At 38.0% G+C, this 21,928-nt stretch overlaps 1 protein-coding gene across 2 annotated transcripts; it reads right to left on the bottom strand.

Moving 5' to 3' along the window:
• Positions 1–449: 449 nt before the first annotated feature.
• LOC114465143 (sodium- and chloride-dependent GABA transporter 2-like) lies at positions 450–21,584 on the bottom strand. Of its 2 annotated transcripts, none has more exons than XM_028449962.1 (16): positions 21,486–21,584; positions 19,762–19,959; positions 18,425–18,559; positions 17,083–17,223; positions 16,835–16,946; positions 15,628–15,675; positions 14,490–14,619; positions 12,423–12,557; positions 9,949–10,052; positions 9,729–9,853; positions 9,526–9,638; positions 9,309–9,446; positions 8,143–8,245; positions 3,332–3,432; positions 1,593–1,739; positions 450–1,512 (listed from the first exon to the last, which is right to left on the bottom strand). In XM_028449962.1, exons 2-16 carry the CDS (start codon positions 19,940–19,942, stop codon positions 1,345–1,347), a joined length of 1,881 nt encoding a protein of 626 aa, XP_028305763.1. In that variant the 5' UTR covers positions 19,943–19,959; positions 21,486–21,584; the 3' UTR covers positions 450–1,344. The 2 variants fall into 2 exon arrangements, with proteins under 2 accessions (XP_028305763.1, XP_028305764.1); XM_028449963.1 differs by having other exon boundaries at positions 19,762–19,943; positions 21,486–21,564.
• Positions 21,585–21,928: the final 344 nt, after the last annotated feature.

The following is a 21,928-nucleotide window of genomic DNA, read 5'->3' as shown; positions in this document are numbered from 1 at the left end:
ATATTTCTTCAAATGAACCTGGAAAATATGTCGCTATGTCCCACAGATCTGAAGGATCTTTCCTTCTGAACATCCGTATAGTCCTCAAGTGCCTGTGTATAGTCGATAGACTAATTGTAATGTCATCAATATGGCTTAAAGATAGAACTATCTTGCAGTGTCTTAAAACAATTTGAAAGTACATTTTCATCAAATTAAACAAGCCAACCATGAAATAAATGCATCTGTTGTTTCAAATGCTCTCTAATATCAGAAAAAAATGTCCAAAAAACAGAAGAAGAAAAAAAAAGTCCAAAAAACAGGAAAAAATAGTTTAAAAAAAAAAAAAACATTTTTTAATTCTTCAAGTGAATGCAATATGCTTCCGTAAATTACATCTCTGAGCAGATCTCCACAAGTATTATAAAAAATAATAGAAAAAAGTAAGAAAAAAACAAATGTAGCAGTAGTCGTCAAGCATGGCAGTTTATTATAGAAGGTCCTGTAAATATATATCAAAATGAACAAGTATGGCACTTATAATGAAGGATCTTTTTTTTATTACATTAGTACAAAGGCATTTGGAAATCACATGTAGATTGTAGAATCATTTGATTAAAAAAAGGCAGGAAGTGCTAGAAATCAGGAAGTGCTAGAAATCAGGAAGTGCCAGAAAGCAGGAAGTGCTAGAAATCAGGAAGTGCTAGAAATCAGGAAGTGCTAGAAATCAGGAACTGCTAGAAATCAGGAAGTGCTAGCTGGACCTGAAACGTCACACCATGTGATTGACAAACCACTGGAGTTGTTATAAAGTAAATTAAGGATACAAAGAAATCATGTCTATGTTCTGAAGTAATGTGGTTAAATAAGTGTGGAACTTACTGAATACTTTATGCAGGGGTAGCCTTCGCTCATGTCGCAGTAAGGATTTGTTTTTCTTCCATAGTTAGCTACTAAGCTAACATTAGCCTGAAACTGTAGCACTAAATCAACACCTTCATGTGGAAAAACTATTGCTCGTGCATAGTAGTAGGCATAATTGTGACTTAATTTCACAAGAATGCCAAAGTGGTTTTCAAAATACGTTAATTTAAGTTCATATTAATGTAAGGATATGCTAACAAATCATTGGGTGTCCCTGCCCTGTGCCCTGAGTCAGCAAGAAAAAGCTTAAAACATAGTACTAAATTATTAGTGCGTATTAAAATCATGCAAGGTTGTACACAATGATATAAAAGATAAAATACAAAAATGTACGTAAAAAATTTTTTTTAAAAATGATAATATAAAAAAAACTTTCACTCAGCATCTGAATGTAAAAATCTTTGCAAAATACTGAAAAAGAGAGATTTACATCAGCCAATATTAAACCTTGCTGGGCTCCTCCATCATCATCCTCTCATTTGTGTCCTCCACACTGTGGCCCTGTGGGCTCTTTGCTTTAAAGACCACCCATTTGTACAATTTGAGGCGTGGTTTGTGTGGTTGGGCCTGACGAAGGTCCCGGGATGGTGTGGTCATGTTGTTAGCATCCTGATTGTTGAAATGAAGAATCATATACATTGTTTTGAGAAATTATAAATTTAGAATGGGATGAAAAATGAGAAACTCACCTTGTACAGGTTGATTAAGATGAATGCTGGGATGCACAACAGAGGAGCTACAATCAACACACCGCCAAACACGGAGCCCCATTTGCCTGGTTCGTAGCCATACACGTTGACAGAGTAGATGTTGGTGAGATTGTACAACAGTGTAATCTGAAGGATGGGAAAAAAAAGTCAAATAAGAATGTATCTACAATCAGGATGAAATCTCTGTCCATGATCCAAACAAATTAGATCAGCGTCTGAGCTACTTTACTCAATCTTCAATAAGAGTTTTGTTTGTTTTCCCCCAAAAAGCCTGAGATGGTCAGAAAAACCCATCCGGAAGACATTTCTCCACAAGGTTAAAAATCTCTCTAGTATGTGTTGTTTTGTGAAATGAAGGAAAAGGAAAGATGAAACCTCAGAGATACAAAGAAACGTGGTGAAAACGGTCACACATGACAGTAACATAAAGATGAATGTAGATGTTTTGAATTAGAGAGATGAAAGATGAGACAAAGATACGTAAACTTACCACCATTGCTGGGTATTACTCTAATGCACTAGTTAAATTATATATGGTTCGCATGATAGCCAACCCATTCTCATGGTAGAATCTGACACTGTCACGAAAATGAAAGAATCTATTGTTTTGTGCATGGCAACACCATTGCATCACTATTTTTTTCTGCTGCTTCAAGCTGATGTATTGAATATTAGTATTTTCCTTAACCTAACCATTACCCCCAGCCCTGTTCCTAACCAACCCCTATTACTAAGCTGTAGCACATTTCTAGAAGTCTATTTGGTGCAATGGTCAAGGCGTTCGTCTTTTAGGAGCTCAAATCTCAAGGCTGACTTTTTTCCAATGGAAGTGTATTTCCATGCCCAGCAGGACGATATAAAAATGTGTTGGAACACAAAAAATATGACGCAATTTTGTTGACAAGAGACACGTTTTTTTACAGTGTCCAACCCCTGTGTAGTTGATTAGCCTTTAATGCCCTATTGTGTGACTTATTAGAACAAGGGTGTCAAACTCATTTTAGTTTAGGGGCCAAATATCAAGTAGTTTGATTTCAAGATTTTCGGCGGGAAAACGAGCAATTTCAACATTAATGTCCCCAAGTTTACACTTCGACAAATAAATGATACATAATGTATGTAAGGCGCTGAAAATATGCAAGTAAAAAGTGACAGATATCAGTTCCTGTAGGATTTTGTCTTTTGAATTTCATTCAGTTTTGTGACCGATTTTTATTTAATTTAGGAAAATTAGAGAAAAAATTGAGATTTGTGATAAAAGCATGGGGAAATTGTAATCCTCCAAATATTGTGGAGTTTCATTGAATTTGTGTATTTAGAAGGGCTGAAATATCTACAACTGAATTATTTGGTAATCTGCACAATACTGTAATTCATGTTTTTTCTGACTTTTTTTTAACTTTCTCATGCGTGCCGAATTGGATCATCTAAAGGGCAAGATTTGGCCCCCGGGCCTTGAGTTTGACACATGTGCATTATAACAATAAAGGGTGTTTGGTATCGCTTGACTCGGTGATACCGCAAACTGTCAGGTTGACTAACAGCAGTAACATTAGTGGAGCATTAGACACTTTTTTTTAAGTAACTCAAACACAACTTTTCACAGGTAACACATTACTTTGTTTTAATTAATCCGTATTGAGTAAAGTAACTGAAATCCTTCTTTTTAGTAAAGTAGCCAGTTACCAGTTTTCAGTGACTTGGACAATGCAGCTCACCAGACAGATGAACGGTGTGACGAACAACCAGCAGTACTTCAGCACAGGGAAAGGACGATATCCTATCATGTCTTCAATGTTGTCATAGAAACGGTCCACCCCTACAAAGGCCAAGGTCAAAGACATGAAGATGTAAATGAAGCTGTTCTCACACAGGAGATAATGTAATTTACGTTATACAGGAGCGTTAAGTCAGGTAATGTGAATAAGCTAATGTTCCACCAACAAGGAGGAGCTCAGAACAGAGTCACTTCTTCACTTTATGGTTGTTTGTTTGTTTAAGTTAATGATCCAAGGGTCAATGTGAACATTCCAAAGTCAAATAAACTTTTTAGCTGCGTCATTAGCCAAAGCTCCATTACCAAAATCAATGATAATTTATTATGAATGAAGATCAATTTCTTCTCAACACAAAATGTTCTTTGTATTTTCTATGGGGCGCTGATTGTGAAGTTGAGCCTGCTAAAATAAATAGAAACTTTTTACAACATTCAGTTCCAACCCACATTTTAAAAAAATATTTATTTTTTTAATGTAATTTTTGACCAGATTTACAGCAATATTTGTGAAATTATTAAAATGTAATTTTCCATTTATTGCATAAGAAACTTCTTAAACTGCAGGCTTCTCGCCAGCGCTGTTGAGCGTAGGGGTCTACGTTCAGTTTTCGGCAACGTAAGGGGGATTATCTGTTCTTTTTTCCTTTTTTAAGCTGTACCGTTGTAATACTTGTTGCACACTTGGACACAAAAGGAACTCCCAGGTGTGCACGGGTTGTTTTAAGTCTCTTTTTAATCTGAATAACCCAGAAACACATACATCAGCTGCACTGTCTAATTAACACACGCTTCCGTCTTTACAAAGACCCCTGCAGCCCTTTAGCTGCCCCCAATGCTGCCTGTGTGCGTCCTCTGCTTACGTAACCGTAATCACCGTCCACGTATTTAAGCTCCGATGAGTGCGGACAGTCCGGACTCCGCTGTGTGCGGAGACTCAAACATACCGTGGCCTAGAAGGGCCCGGTGGCGAAGGCACCGCCCCGCTATGATGATGAGTCGCTGCACATTTGCATTACCATATACAGTCCCTGGCATTAATAATTCATTGTGTTCTTATATCCATCCACCTTTTATTTAAAAACCCAAATTCCACAGCTGATATTGTGGGTTTTATGTTTTTAAAGCTGCTTTGATTGTGCACAGCAAAATGTTTAGTTTCTTGTGCTTATTTAAGTTTTATTTGGAAGTCTTTATTTTACCTGAATAAGCTTTTGTGTTAGATCAGAGGAACTGAGCTGAACAAGCTAATAATTTAGTCATTTTTATATATATGTATTTCTTTTGTAATATGATTACTGTTGGATTCGGTGATTTGATATAAATAAAGATAATAGTGATATATTTGTTTGGTTACTTTAATGAATGGATACCGACAGATATACCTTGTTTACATTGTTAATATCGTAATAATCGTTGATAAATCGGATCATAGCACCCTGAATTAAAATGGAATCATGAGGTCCCTTAGATAGCACACCCCTAAAAGTAAGGCAGTAACAAAGATAAAAAAACAAACAACTTTAGCTTTTTTTTTAATGGCTCAGAAAGATCAGGAGAAACTGGTCCATGCTTTTATATCCAGCAGACTGGACTATTGTAACGGTCTTCTGACAGGAATCCCCCAAAAGAGCATCAAACAGCTACAGCTGGTTCAGAACGCTGCAGCTCGGGTCTTAACCAGAACAAAGAGGTCAGAACACATTACTCCAGTTTTAAAGTCTTTACACTGGCTCCCAGTCAGCCTCAGAATAGACTTTAAAGTTCTGCTGCTGGTGTATAAATCTGTGAATGGGTTTGGTCCAGAATACATCAGTGACATGTTAGTCAGGTATGAACCCAGCAGGTCTCTCAGATCTATGGACACAGATCAGATAGTGGAGCCCAGAGCTCACAGTAAACATGGTGATGCTGCTTTTAGTTGTTATGCTGCAAAGAAGTGGAACAAACTGCCAGCAGAGCTGAAGTCAGCATCCAATGTGAACATTTTTAAATCAAAGTTAAAGGCACTTTTTTTCTCTACTGCATATGATTGAGAGAGAGATTTTTAGTCATGTTGTTGATGTCATGATGATTTTACTGACGATTTTAATTGATTTTACTGATGATTTTAAATGTTCTTATTGATTTTAAACAATTGAATGTTTTATCATGTAAAGCACATTGAGTTGCCTTGAGTATGAAATGTGCTATACAAATACATTTGCCTTGCCTTGCCTTGCCTTTACTTGACTAATTTTGGCCCTCAAAAAGTTGTACATTTCTAAATTTGCTGTGAAAAATTCCTGGTGAGAACCCTGAACTGAATATTCCTTGACTGAAATGAGTCTGTTAAAGCAGGCGGAGGCACATGACCTGCTGGATGAAACAACGGAAATAGATTTTTTGCCCACACAGAACAGTGACTTCTTTTGCCAAAGGCGGTAAACAATGTGCCAGTAATTAACCTCTAAACTGAAGCCTGGGATCGTGAGCCTTTGATGATTGTTACAGTTTACACTTACACTTCAATATTGCTGACCTCAATTTCAAAGAACATTCGTTATTTATAATCTAAGTGAGCTGTAGGTTACATACAAACTGAGTTCATAAGTAAACAGGACTTGTTGAAGAGTGAGTATTTGCTTCAGAAGTGTGAATTCATCGTTACAGCGTGCCTCAAAACAATCAAGATGCTCAGGGGACTCGATGAAAACACAGAAATCCTCCACCTACGTTGTCATCAAGCACATAACACTTTGGATAATGAAGGTGTAGGAAGTGACGAGAGCTCTGAAGATATTCAAAGCTGTAGCAGGAAAAAAGCTAATTAACAAGAGGCAGGCAAAGTAAACACTTATACAATTCCTCTGTTTTTTTTCTGGTATTTTAGCATATTTTTGAGTAGGTGTGTTTGGCTAACTTGTTTATGTTTAATGACAACTTGAGTTTTCCTTCAAGTGTTTTGTTTTCTGTAGAGTTTTAAAATGAAGATAGATATTTAGTAGAATATCCACTCAATGTTTATGTCACTGTCAAACCAATAGGTGACGTACTGACTGTGGCTGATGAAAACAACGGTGTTGTGATGCTAACCATCATAGGTTTTTTGGTTACATACATCTTGTATCTGTCTTATATTTGGTCAGACAAAACATTTCAAATGGCGGCTAAATGCTGATGGTTAAAAATATGGTTATTCATGTGAATAAAATGATGTGCTTTGTATGATTTGTGAAGTGACTGGTCAACTGAAGTTGTAGAGGCTAGCTTGAGATTAAATGCATGTGGTAGAAGTTAAGGTTATCACCAACACTGATAGTGATTGAGTAAGACAAAGACAGTTGGCCGAGAGTTAAGACTCTTGAAAGACATTTTAGCATCTAGAGCTAATTTTAGAAATGCTTTCTTTTACTTTAAAGGCACACCGCAGACTTTTTGACCTAAAGAGTTGACCCATATGAGTTATTTTAAATGATTCCTCAGGCCACTTGACAGTATCAATGCTCCGAGCGGGTTTCTCTCTTGAAATACCGCCCATAGAAGTTTGGAGAGATGGACTGTCTTTGACCAGGTCATGTGACCTAAAGAATGCCTGCAGAACATATCACTTTACGGCAGTCACATGACCACAGGCTCGGATATACTCATTGGGCTAAGGCTTTTGCTAGTATTTTTCCACCTGTTGGACTCCTGGTCATGGCCGGGGCAAGCAAAAAGTTTCAAACTGCTTCTGAGGAGGCTAAAAAGACCCCGGTCGCCGTACCGACACCCAGCGAAGAGGGCCGACAGCTGCGGCGAGAGCAGGGAGCAGAGGGGGAGCGCCACTGACGCGGCGAGGAGGGCCGAGCACCGGGCCTCCGGCGGCGGGGAGAGGAAGGCGGAGGCGGCGGCTGCTCCTCCAGCCGCAGTGCGAGCCCAGCCCCGCTTCACACCCCAGCCCGACTGACCCAGCCCTTAGAGCCAATCCTTATACCGAAGTTACAGGTCAACTACTGTCTGCATACACAATCAAAAGACAAGGGAGGCTGGCCCGACTGACTGTTTGTTGATGTGCTGCGGCGCTTGTGGCCACTAGGGGCGCTTGAGGTGAAATTTTCAGGTCTAGCGCTCCTAGTGGCCAAAAGTCACACTTGTGCTTTTAAATACCATTTTTCTTCGTTCTTTTTTTTTCCAACTTTGATAAAGATGGAAAACAGTGGATGTAGCTTCACAAACACCTGCAACCTTATGTGACAAAAACATATTACACCTAGTCATAGGACCTTCAATGCTCCAATAAATACAGGATTAAATAACCTTCAATTGCAAACCAGTCTGTATACTTTTATCACTATGGCAATATAAAATGATTAGCTTTCTGATCTAGTAGTGACTGTAAAATAAATATTCTAAGATATATACAATGGATAAAGGCACAGATAATATAAATTGATACAGAAATAAAATGTCATAAAAAGTAGATTTTAAAATACTGTATATAAAGAGGTTTACTACATAAAAACCACATTTTAACATTAGTTTCATGAACTAAATACATGTATTTTTGTGAGTGACAATAAACTGTTCTTCTCCATGCTTTTATGAACAGCAGACTGGACTATTGTAAAGGTCTTCTGACATAAGTCCCCCAAAACAGCATCAAACAGCTACAGCCATCAATTATGGATCCAATTACCACAGAAGATATTAATTAAACTTGACTTGCCCTTTATTTTATTTAAGGGAGTGTCCTTAGCTCAGAGATCTAAAGTGCTTTGTGAAGAAGTCACTTACCGTACACCCAGGCCACAACAATGGTCTCGAAACAAGCAATAATGAGAAGAGTGGTGCCACTGGGACCATAGGTGTCGACCAGCTGGAAGAGGACGATCCCACCCTGAGTCATGGAAGAGGGTAATTTAGTTTCTTATGTAAAGGGCAAACATGCATAGTTTGATTAGATGAATATTCCTTATATAGGGGGACCATACGTCCAGATTTACTCAGACATTTCCTCTTTTCACGTCTTGGCCGGATTTTACAAACTCAAAGATTTGCGGATGAACGCACATTAAATTAAATGACCTTAACTCCACTAATATTTGCTCTATGGGAAAAATTCTTCCAGTTTCTGAAAGCTAATGAGTTGCTCTTTACAGTATTATGCCATTACATTAATTTTACTGCAGCCTTGCTTTGACGAAATCGTCACACACGAGAAAAAGAGAGGAGAGACTGAGATGGGTTGAATGAGACCAAATACTGATGGATCCTCCTGGATTAAAAAACCTCCATGGCGGTTTAGAGAGGGATTTGAAAATGAAAACTTTCACAGTTATTTATTGTTAACTATACTTTTTATTTGAAACTATACATTTTATTTGAAATGTATAGTTAATGATTATTTAATGTTCTGTAAGCCTTGAGGTTATTTTTTTCTTTTTTTGATTTCTAGGAGGCTTTAGGTCATTTGGTGCCCTAAGCAACAGTGGACTTTGACCCCCCCCCAAATATAAATATGGGCATAAGATTAGAAGGTATAGTTTTAGATTTTTAATATAACAATTCAATTATGAAAAAAACATGTGCAGTGGTTGTAAAGGGTGTGTTTCACGTTTATTATACCTTTTTAAATTATTATTTAATAAAAATAAGTGAAAATATTTGGGGGGGTGCAATTTTGCGCCCCCTCCAGCAGCCGCCTGGGTTGCCTGTCGGGAAGGCCGTCCCTGCTAGAAGGAGATGTTTGTCATTGTTTTAACGATTGAAAGATTTTAAGAAGGTATACTGTACATGATATTTTTTCAAGGACAGATTGTTATAATGCATAATAAAGGTGATTGACTCATTTTAAAAGAGAGAAATTAATTTTTAAAAAGTATTGACAAAAATGTATCTACCATATTGTATTTTATCATTACAAGACAGATGAGATATCTTATACCCATCTTTCCACTTACTTCAGAAATAAATGGCAGACCCAGGATGAAGCAGATGACAGCAATGACCAGAACCAGGATCTCTCGGGCTCCGGGCCTTCTCAATCGATGTGGGAACAGGTCGGTTATTGCTGTGGCCATGCTCTCCACACACACAAACTGTCAAGAGAGAACTTTACATGAGCTCATCCCAGATTAACTGCTGTGTGATACTACATGTATGCATATGGAATGTTACCTGAGTGTCCAGTCCCAGCAGGAGGATCATAACAAAGAAGAGTACAGCCCAGAAGGATGATCCAGGAAGCATAGCGAGAGCTTTGGGATAAGCTATAAATGCTAAACCAGGACCTGCATCAATGTAAAGGTATGTTGTTAACACAAGGCTGCCATCTAGTGATAGCTGGCTAACATTTGAATCAAACGATAGCCATAACTTACCAGAGGCAACAATTTCCTCCACTGGCACATCAAGATCATAAGCCATGAATCCCAACACGGAGAATACTGTAAAGCCAGCAAAGATACTGGTGGCGCTGTTCAGGCAGCATAATGCCAGGCAATCCCTGGAACAAAGATGGAGACAATTGAGTACTGCCAAAGGAAACACAAATGTAAAACTGTGGATCCTCTAATGGCGTCTGTGTTTGAGGGTCCTGACCTGTAACAGTTGTTGTTGTACTTGTTGTAGCTCCCTAGAGCCGTCAGTACTCCCTGACACACAGCGTAGGAGAAGAAAACCTGAGTTCCTGCATCTACCCAGACCTGAGGAGGGCAGACATATTTAACAGAAAATGTTACAGGCATGAATCCATCCATTTATTGCAATTATCAATGTAATAAATATTACTATGAAATGGCATAAGAGCTTTTAAAAGATAACTAAACCCACCACTAAACCACTTTTTTCTGCTTTTGGCTGTGAATGGTGGTTTCTTACATCACAAACCACCACTGTTGGCCCCGCCTCACAGATAAAAACTGACACATGAGGAGTCTGCAATCTCTGACAAGTAGGTGGGATTTAGAGAATTGTGAATAGAAAGGGGCAGTGACGAGTATTGAATAGGTAGTTAGCGTACCATAAATTGTTCTTTGGAGATTTCATGTTATAAGAATGGACTTCAGAACGTCAGCCAAAACATTAGGGTTTAGTTACTCTTTAACTTCTGAAGGGAGGGTGATGAAATGCATCTTTATGTCAGTCGATGGTAGTAGGTAGTACGATAAGGCAAAAGGATAAATTGTGAAATGTTTTTTAGCCATGTTTATATAATCCCACTTTGTCCACTTTTGTACATTGTGGGACAAAACCAGTGCTACTATTAGGCTTTCTCAACCAAAATTTTCATTTTTTTTTCTTCTTTTTTTTAGCCAAGCAATCAAAAAACATCATTTTTACACTGAATGGAAAATATAATTTTTTTACAATTGATAAAAAATATTTTTGAAGATCGTAAATGTTTATTTGCCACTATCTAAGTGCTACCAGAACAGTCACAGAAGTCAAAGGTTCACCCATGAATATCAGTACAACAGAGACACATGGATTTTGTGCCTATAACTGCAACCTTGCATCCTCTAATGTGTATTTTAATGTTATTTTTTATTTTACCTTTATTTTACCACGTGAGCTCTGTTGAGAACCAATTATCTTTTACAATGACAACCTGGGCGGACGTAGTGGGGTTACACGAATGCACATTCAAAGCATAGAGATAGATAAAAGACAGTGGAGAGACAAATCAACACGCCCATCCATAATCACATATGATGACACAAATTCATGGCTGGTAGAAGGGACAACGGTCACAGATAACTGTTTGCAGCAGATTTGTAAAGGAAGATGTCAGGATGAAGGAAATATTTTTAGTTTCTGTTGTGACTGGTTCCAGTAATTAGGGGCACAAGTTATTAACATCAATGTGATGCTGAAGCTTTGAGTTTCAGGGTGGCTGGTTTGTTCATAGATTTTTCTGTTGGCAGCGTCTTCTGACACCATCTGTTTAACATCAAAGCCACTACAACTGTCTGGACTACTCTTCTCAGTTTGGCATGGCTCCAAAGCAATATACAGGCGTCTATTATGGCCCCATGCTGGAGCCCCTGACTTTGTTTCCCAGCTCTGGGTCAGAAAAGATGTCTTCAGTCTTGGACAAAGGATCTCTACATTTCACAGTGAACAGAGAGGAAGCTCATGTGTCCTAAAAGGCATGCTTTTAACTCTGGAGGCCTGTTGGCTGTTCCACAATCTGAGTCACACACGCACACTGACACACAAACAAAAAAGGAGGCCCCATTCGCTCAATAAAACCAGACCCCTGATGCAGACCAGCAGTCAGCAACATTTTGACGCGTTGCAAAAGCACAACATTGCTTAAGAGCATCTGGCATTGCATAACACTTTCCTGTCACCCATTCCAGCTTTCACGGTACTTGCTCTCGACATACCTGAATAATATTCCCACTAACTTTCCCACGCTAACATGTGATTCTCACATATGACCATCCACTAAGTCAGACAAGCAGGTCTAATTGGGAACACTGGAGCAGATGAATGGGGTTGCACGACCCACCAACATTCTTGGTGGTGTAAACATTGTAAACACAATCAGACAGGAGAGAATGGGTCAAATAGATGGATACAAACGAGGCCCCTGTATTCAACCCAGATGTTTCACATCACTATACATTCCCTCATGGTAAAAGGAAGTGGCCTCACTCCAACACTGACAAATTCCAACAGCTTTGATAGAGTTTGACCTAAGTGTGAAGAAAAGCATGTGAAAAAGTATCCAAAAACTGTTTAAAAAGGGGGAAATATGTTTCTAATTCCAGTGTAACTAGTTCAAGTAGATTTAAGTAAGACGACAAATCTTTTTTCAGTTGAAGAAGATTTAGATTTTTGTCTCTTTCTGACACCGGAAATGAGATCCAAGGGGAAGAAAAATAGGGGTAAAAAGGGCAGGATAACAGGAAGGATCGCACAGAATGGATTGTTCCAGAGGAAGGAATGTGTTGGGACTAAGACAGAAATTAACACATGTTCAGACTTCTTTTAGTTAGACTGTGCAGCAGCTTTGTCTTTTAAAAAATCTAAACTCAAAACTGACATCATAAACAGTGAGTTCTTACCCTGGGGTCAACCAGCTTTCTCAAGTCAGGCTGGAGATAATATCTCAATCCCTCTGAAGCTCCTGGAAGCGTCACTCCACGAAAAAAAAGAATGACCAGCATTAGGTAGGGGAAAGAGGCGGTGAAGTACACCACCTGCAAATACATCAAGGCATTAAAACTCATCATGACTTTGTGTTGTTTTACACAAATCCCATCTTGTTTTATCGACTTAATATAAACGTGCCTCAAACAGATATTTTTTAAGCTGCGAAAGACGAAAAATTTTTATCAGTTAAAGACAGTGTTGGCCTCAAAGATGAAAAGTCCCCCTAAAGTTTGTTTTCATCTGCACCATAAACATTTTAATGGACATTTTCCGAAAGGTTTTGTGCATAGAAGTGTTCTTAGGTCATTCTTTCATGTGTTTTTTTTTTTTTTTTGTCAGACAAAAAGGACAGTAGTTGACTCGACACAATTTTTACCATTTTCGTTCTACTTTGTTCCCGGTATTTCCCAAGAAATCACCTCACTTCGCAAGACATTCAATTTCTTCCAGATTCGGATCTCTACATGTAAACCCCAAAATAAGGATCTGCAATTGTTCTGCCACAACAATCATTCCATGAAAACAGCAGAAATGTGATGGAAAGTCCCTTTTGCAGAGTTTCTGGGGAAAACACAATGAAAATGTGAAGTGTATACAGTGGAGATCAAAGCAAACTTTTGAGGATCAATTTCAATATTTGACATCTTTTTCTGAGAAAATGATCTACGATTTCCATTTACTCCCACATCCTTCCTTGGATTTTCATCATTATTTATGTTGTGGTGCTTTTGTCCACATTTTAAAACAGTTAGATTGTATTTATCACTACACACAACAAAAAGATGAGTGGAGCCACTTTTGACATGTCTAGAGTCCAAACGTCCTGGCGATGGAGACGGAGAAGGTATAACAGAGATTACAATAGTGTTCTAGTACTCAAAACCAATCATTTTGAAGGTCTCAGTCTTGTCTCTATCTCTGGCCTGGCCAGGCTTGGAATATTCTGTCAAGATAAGTACAGGCCAGCATTGATTTTTTCTATGAATAAACTTGGAACTGTTCCTGATTAATGAATGCTGTAATTTAGTTTAAAACATTTAGCATTAGCTGACTAATTGTTCTTCCACCTTGAAAATATTTTCCAGTGTCTTATGTGTAAGACACCTGCAAATACGTATCTTAGTTTTAGTAAGAAATACATCTGAATACTTACTTAAGACCTCATTCACCTGGCAAATAAAGAACATTTCATATATTTACATTATTTCTGGACTTTTTAGTAGCTTTTAAATACATGAGCTTTGAAAGAGTTGCAGACACCTTGTTTATGTATGTCCAGTGCTCATTAACAGTTCAACCTGGACGTGGTTTTTCAAATAGATTTTTGTGGTCATGGTCTTGTCTCGGTATCGGCTCCCAAAAGTCTTGGTCTTGTCTTGGTCTCAGCTTGTCTGGGTCTTGGTCTTGTCTTAGTTTTTCGGCTTGTCTCAGCCTCTGTCTAGGTCTTGACTCCCAAAGGTCTTGGACTCGGCTTATCTCGGCCTTGGTCTTGACTCAGCCTTGACTCTCAAAAGTCTTGGTCTTGCTTAGTCTCGGTCTTGGTCTTGACTTGGCCTTGACTCTCAAAAGTCTTGGTCTTGTCTTGGTCTCTGTACATTCTGGTGTCGGATAGTGTGGTCTTGAGTTCAAAACAAGATTCGGAAAAGAAAGATGGTGTTGCGTCACTGCCAGCCCGTGAAGGAGATAAAATGCCACAGATTGTTGCTTCTCAAGGAGATGTTATTTAGTAATCGTGGCTCCTTTTTTGTCATTCATTGATAACTATTTTCAACACTGCACTACTTACTATTTTAGAGTGTAAAGTTATTGAGACGATTAAGCGTTATCTACAATCTATGATTTTCTCTCGTTTCACACAAGCTGTACAAACTTAATCACAAATTTAAGTACTTTAACAACTTCACATCAGATCAAAGAGACAAAAGTTGGCCTGTGTTCATTGGAGGATCAATCTGACAAGGTTCTGAATCAGGCATCACCTTTCCACTAGATTTGATTCCCTTCCAGATGCAGAAGTAGCACACCACCCATGCCAGCAGGAGACACAGAGCCAGGTCCCAGTGGACTTTATACAGAGGCATGTCCGTGGACATTCTCAAAACACGATGCCTGTAGATGTGAGCACACACACACACATAATCTACACAGATATCATCTGAAAATCACAAGGATAATGATGGCTGTTCTGGTGTGCCAAAAGCACAAATCATTATTTTAAAGGTTGGAACAACATGGCTTCTACTCATGTGAAGAGCTCATTCCGAGCCTGTTTTCCCACAGTATTCTCAATAGTCATCGTCAAGTCACGTGAAAATCAAACAAACACTACCGTGTAAACACAGACTTGGATATTATTTTGTTTGGTGTCTGTTCATTACTTGGGCCAGTGAGAAAGGAAGTGGATTATTTCCCACCAGGGAGCTGAACCGTTTGCAGACTTCACACTTTTAGTGTTTTAATGTAGCACCAGCAGCAGCCATGTTTACATATGGAATCAGAATAGTCTCATAATGAATGAACTCTTGCAGGGTTTTTTGTTTTCTCCACACTTTTAAACCAATTGCAGAGCTACTGATATGTGTGCGCATGCACAGTGTTCAAACAGGAGTGTGAAGAAAATGTAAGAAGCCATTTGATTGGCTGATGAATCTGTCAATCAGTTTTATCAGCCAATGGTGACGTTCGTTGACCCGCGACATCAGGGCAGTCTAAAAATTCACCACACAGAGTTCTCTCACAAATACACAGAGGTTTCACAGCACAGAAGCAGTTTGTAAATGCACATTCAGCAATTTGCATTATCTGTGGATTTATATTACAAGTGTGCCTGAAAATAATATTTGTGAAGTAGAGCTTGTGCATTTAAAAATTAAAAATTACAAGTTCGCATAAAATATATATTTGCGAAAACAGATCGTGTGCAATTGTGCATGTGCATTCATGAAAAACCCTGCAAGAGTTCATTCATTAAGATACTGTTCTGATTTCATATTTACACGCTATCAAAGGGAATCAGAAGGAATGATGCATTTTGATTGGTGTTATGGTGCTGTGACTTTCAAAGCTCGTCTTATATTCCTAGTAGTGTGTGAAGTGTGAATAGTTTGTGTTTCTTACTGCCAGTACTCTTCTTCAGATGTGTTCATCATATCCATTGGCATAGCACTGGAAAAAAAGAAAACAGAATAAGTGCCTGAAAGTTTAATTTTTCAATCTCAAAGAAGAGGTGGTGGAAAGTCCAGTTCACCTCTTTTTTTTAAAGAAACAAAACATATTTTACTAAAAAATTATATATTTTTCTATTGTCATTACACAAATAGTGCATTTGGGATCACAATTTTGTTGCATTTGGCTAAAGCAGTTAAAATGTTAGAATCTATAAATATATAAATAGTGGTGCAAAGGCTATACTGTATATAAACAGCTGTACATGGACCATTGTGATCAGCTATACATTGATGTGTGTATTTACTTGTTGTCATGGATTATTGCATCAGATTTGAATTTGTAAACTATCTTTTGGGGAGTGGGTTAGAGGTTTAATATTTCCTTCACGTTGGTGATATTTTCACATGCTTTTATTTGTTTATTTGACTGTTTATGGATTTTGACAAAATTTTCACCAAAGATAGACCTTATTCCATGAAAGATTTCATAACATTTTGGAAGGGATTCAGATCAATGTACTGATTCTGGATCAGTTTAAAAAAATTGAATAAGCCCTACCTCTCATCATTGGCGAAATGTCCAAAAAATGTATTTCAGTTGATCGATCTTTTATCAAATTTGAGTTGTGTTGGTTTTATCCAGATTTTGTCATTGTGATTTTTTGAGCGGAAAAAATGGGGGTGCCAATACATTTGGATCTAATTGTTATTAATGGGGATAGTAATTTCATCAAAACCTTTAAAGTGTGAATGGTCATGGTAATTATTTCCATCATTGATGCAGATTACTATAACAATATCTACCAAAGAACATATTTGGAAGATTAGAAGATAAGTGATGTTGTTTTGTTTGTCATTTACAGGTGAAACTCTTAACATTGACAAAAGGCTAAAAAGAAAAGAAAAAAACATTAATGTAGAAGTAGCTTTATTAATATTTTTCTTATCACAATACACACAATAATCATAATTAAAAACATCTGACCAGGTGCGCCTTTAAGATTTCGGACCATTTTCAGTTGTAGTTGACAGCTCTAACTTTACCAGTTTAATGGACTAGAAATGTAACAATTATGAAATAATTGACCAATGCCTTACATATATGTTTTAATTACCACTCATTTTGATGCATGTGACAGTGTAAAAGTGCCACTTACGTGTCATTGTAGTTATAATCTGATGAAGTCACGTTGTTGAGGAATGTCCAATTGGACCCTTCCTGAAAGAGGTGAGGGTTTGCAAACATCCCATAGCGACCGTGACAGAACTCTAAGTAATGAGTGAAGAGGTATGCAAGTAAGAAAACAAAACACGTGTAACATGGTTTACAAACTCAAACATTTGGAGGAGGAACCTTTAACGACACACAGATGTGTTATTTCAGGTTACAGAAAAGGAGGCTTACCAGTGTTCCAGTAGTTCTCACATGTGGTCCAAGGAAGTGGGTATTTAAATGAGTTGATCAGGTAGAAGATACCCCAGGCCAGTATAATAATGTAATAAATATTCAGGTAGAATACAATTACTTGGGAGGCAAATCCTATCCCTGCAAGAGAAGTCGGATTTCACACATTTAAAGAAAGTTTCTCCCCACCAAACACCCAACGTCACTTAGACATTCTTTTTTTGGGCTAAATTGGGTCTGTCCATCTAAGCCGCAATTTAGCCCAAAAAACTGTCATGAAATACGGGGGTTTTTGAACTGTCAAAATTGGCCCAAATTTAGTAACAATATAGTCGTTGAAATCAGGTTATTATTGGACCGTCCAACTTAGTCCAATTTTAGCCTTTATTATTTAGTCGATGAAATTGCAGGGTTTTTTGACTGCCAAAATTAGTCCAAATTTAGCCACAATGTAGTCGTTGAAATGAAGTTGTCATTGGATCAACCAAATTGGTCCAATTTTATCCCATTTATAGTTGTTGACATTGAGTTGTTATTGGATTGTCCAACTTGGTCCAGATTGAGCACAATCGGTCCAATTTTGACCCAAAAATAGTCATTGGAAAAAGGATTTTTCATTTAGTGTAACCCTATTTTAACATTTAACATTTATTTTGGCTAATTTGGACCAAATTAAGCAAAAAATAAGAAGAAAATTTATTGTAACAACTTCAAACATAATGGCCCACAAACACAAACCAAGAATATAAATCTGATTCTGGTACAAGCTGACTACAAAAGTTCCCACAATTAGGTATTACATTTTGGGAAGGTACGATGCAACACTTTTAATAATTTAAATAAATAATAAACATAATTGTAACAAAATTAATCTTGAGTGCTTTTCACCTTTCCTTTTTCATTTATAATGAGACATCATAATAAAGACTTTCAACGACCAGAATTAGGCGTATGGCAAACACGTCTTTACAATGGCTTTTCAAACATAATTTGCTCTTTCTCTCCTCTGTAACTATTTTGCAATAGAATTATATCAACAGATGTGATTGCCAGACTACAGAAATTAGTTACATGTGTGTATCATTAGCTTGCAATCATAACTAACTTGCTCCCAAAAGGTTATTTATTGTGTCCGTGTTGTTAGAAAGGCCTTGTTTGAAAAGCTAAAGCTAGCATAAAGAAGCCTGGGAGAGGATGCAGCTGATGTCGTTTAATCAGTTCTGTTCCCATCCTCAAGCCAAAGTCAAATTAATCTGCCCCTGTTTTTACTGCGTATCTGTTTTTTGTCAAACGACTAATTCTTACACAAGCTGACAAAAATGTCTCTGTTCTTTGTGATTACCCTCAAACATGGGGCAGATCTTCCTCCAGGCAGTCACCCCACCCTGGCTGGTGTACTGGCCCAACGCCGTCTCCAGGAAGAACACAGGGATGCCGCCGAAGATGAGGAAAATGATGTAGGGGATGAGGAAAGCCCCTAGAAATATGAAGAAACCAATGGAAAAAAAAGAAACATCTCAAGATTAATTACTTTCAGGCTTCTTGCCGATAAACATACAAACAATAGAAATTGACAGAGCGGTTTCCTTCAATCTCTTAATGACCCGTTAGAGATTTCTGTTCTTTTTAACACATGCTGTTGCTAAGGGAACAAAGTTGGTCAACTGATAACATGTACACCAGTTTAACAGGAACAGTGGTTTCCCAAATGGGTCAGGATCCAAAATGTTTCATAGACTGAGTTGTTTTGGGTCGTTGGTAAAGTTACACTTTAAATTATTCAGACTAAACACTAACCAATGGTCTGTTGTGTGCTTCATAAGTACATATTTATTGCAGTTGATTCATGGGATTCACAGTCAGTAAATGTATGTATTGTGATCCATATATTTATGATGTTATCCAACATGACCACTTGTGCGTCTTCATCAAAATTCTACTACTACCACTGCAAAATGCCCTCAATGTAAGCACATTATAACAAATATTTACATTCCCTCTGAGAAGGTATAAAAACATGTTTTTCTTGTCACTGGTTTATTTATTATATTCTTTGACATTTTCCTTGTTAATTTACGCTAGCAGAAGTAGCTTATTTTTTCATTCAAAATAAAAGGATTTTCCAAATAGACCAAGTAGGACATTGGCAATTGGCGGACAATGGACCACGTGCGGCCCTCGGCTATAATTTTATTGTGCCCCCAAAGTAAAACAACTCCAAAAACACAAAAATGTACCTCAAACACACAAAAAAATCAAAATACTCAAAATGACGCTGAAAATACACATAGATGGCAACAAAAATAGACAAAATGAGAAAGACTTTTTAATTGACTCAAAATACACACAAAATGACAACAAAAATACACAAAAGTCAACAACAATATACAAATCAACAAACCAAATATTACACAAAATTGTTCCAAAACCACACAAAACAACTTAAACATACATGAGTCCAAAACCACACACAAAAATTTTACAAAACTAGTACAGCATTTACAAAATTACTCCAAAAACACACAAAATGACAGCAAGAATACAAGGAATGACTCGGAATTCACTCAAAATATTCTACATTAAACGACTCCTTCCTTTTATTAAAAAAAAAGGATTACAGTACTAATAAATGGCAGATGCAGAAAGTGCATGTACAGATGTGCAAACACAGCCTTTTACCTCCTCCATTTTTGAAGCACAGATAAGGGAACCTCCACACGTTTCCAAGGCCAATGATTTCTCCAGCCATGGAGAAGAGGAACTCCCACCTGTTGGCCCATTTCTCCCTCGGTGGAGCCGCTTCCTCGGGGGTCTCTTTATCAGGACCAACGGGTCCACTGGGGGCCGTTTCCTCTGTCATGCTGTCAGACACAAGCACTAAAACCAACAATTCAATATTTGTTTTATACAATTATTATTAGAGATGCAGCGATATCGATACATGCCTAATACACCCGTACTCGTACTTGTTGAAGCAGAACTAAGTGACTTGCACTAAGTGCTTCCCCTAAAGGTCCCTTTGTTAGTCACTGTCATAAACACTCCACACCCCGAGGCAGCAGCTTCTCCCTCCCACTACAGTGAGACGGGCAGCGGGAGGATTCCTAAACGTACCGGGGCAAAATTAAAGAGGTTAATCTTGAATAAACCTATATTCTGAGTGATCTCATCCTTCAGTAACTCAGTTAGTTGACAATTTATATCATTAAAACGCGCTGTTCCCTGGTAATGACATCACTGAAGCGACGACGTGACCAAAAAGCACCACTGTGTTCAAGCGACTCATCACAGGCGACTGAAGCGACTGCAGTCGCTACAGTCGCGTTCGGTGTGAACGCACCTTTAGTGTGTATTGGGCTGTTGTAAAGCACTATGTGTTGTCACGAGAACGAGAACAGAGTTGCGAGACTGGCACTGGGTCAGAGGCAGAGAAAGTTGCAAGTTCTGTTTTCTGTTCAGAGACAGCAGGGGGGATAAAAGACCCCCCAATCACCCCATAAACACTTGTATTACCCTCACAGGGACTACGAGAAGGATTTATTAAAGTGAAAAAGTTACTTAGTTCTGCTTTAATGTCCACTGATACCAATTGCCTGCAATTGCTTTGAATGTCCTGTCATTTCCGTTGCATGTTTTGGGGTTGGCCGCCAGGGGGAGCCAATCAGAAAGCGCGTGATCCGGTGCAGATTACAGACACAACACAAGTGTTTACCTGCATAAACCAGTTTAAAAAAGCTTAGTTCAGAGACATGCCATTGCATGCTGAATGAAGTTTAATATTTGCTTTGAGTCGAAGGACTGGACAATATAAAGGTTCATGTGTTTTCAGGAGACAGTGCCAAAGAGTTAGATTTTTCTATCATATACAGCATTTTAGATTTTATATCAATTTTTGTTGTCAGTTAAATTTAAAAAGTCAATTTTTTTTGTTTATTTAACAGGGACGTTGTGTAATTGTCAATTGCACCAGAGATAAATTAGCTAATTTACATCTGCAGTCTATGGGCAGGTAAACAAGCAAGAGATAGAGTTACACGATTTAAAAACAGGACAATTCATAGTAACAATTGACAAACAGATTAAAATGCAATTACAAGAGCATGATGAAGTTATAAGTGCAATAAAATTGCATTTATCTGTTTTGCACAATGGTTTTGGTGTGTTAAAGTATTGGTACTCAGGATCGGCAAACATCCAGATCTAAGTATCGGTATCGTATCGGTTTGTAAAAAGTGGTATCAGTTGCATCCCTACTTTTTTTTATCATCATGCATTACTATAGCACAACAAAGAAAGACAGTTTCAAAACTTAAACTATAAACTGTAACTGTAGTTTTCAACATATATTACATATAAATATTACAAATCTTTTCCATGTCTCATGCATAGTGGGTGTCACTCACCAGAGGCTTGCAGTGGGATCCGTTAAAGGTTGGTAAATCCTTTAGTGTCAGAGGAAAAGTTTGGAGCAGAGCCTCAAACTGAGCAGGGGTGTGTCCACACACACACACACACACACACACACACACACACACACACACACACACACACACACACACACACACACACACACACACACACACACACACACACACACCCTACAGCCTTCTTCCATGTATAAGTATTTTAATAAGGGGGCTTGGAAAAGCTCATTCAGGCTTGCAATTGGCTTTTGAAAATATTACAACCAACATTTGGTTGTAATATTTGGTTTGGTTTGGTTTTAATGCCTAATTTTGCTTTAGGTCAGTGTTTCCCAAACTGTTCACAGTCCCGTGCTCCAGACATTTATCCTGAAACCATGTACCCTCTCCTGCACATTTAAAAAACATAATAATGTTATGTC

Source organism: Gouania willdenowi, chromosome 6, assembly GCF_900634775.1.
Source record: "Gouania willdenowi chromosome 6, fGouWil2.1, whole genome shotgun sequence".
NCBI classification, from domain to species: Eukaryota; Metazoa; Chordata; class Actinopteri; order Blenniiformes; family Gobiesocidae; genus Gouania; species Gouania willdenowi.
Note: the sequence above shows the minus strand (reverse complement) of the source record. Positions and strands in the feature narration are given on the sequence as shown.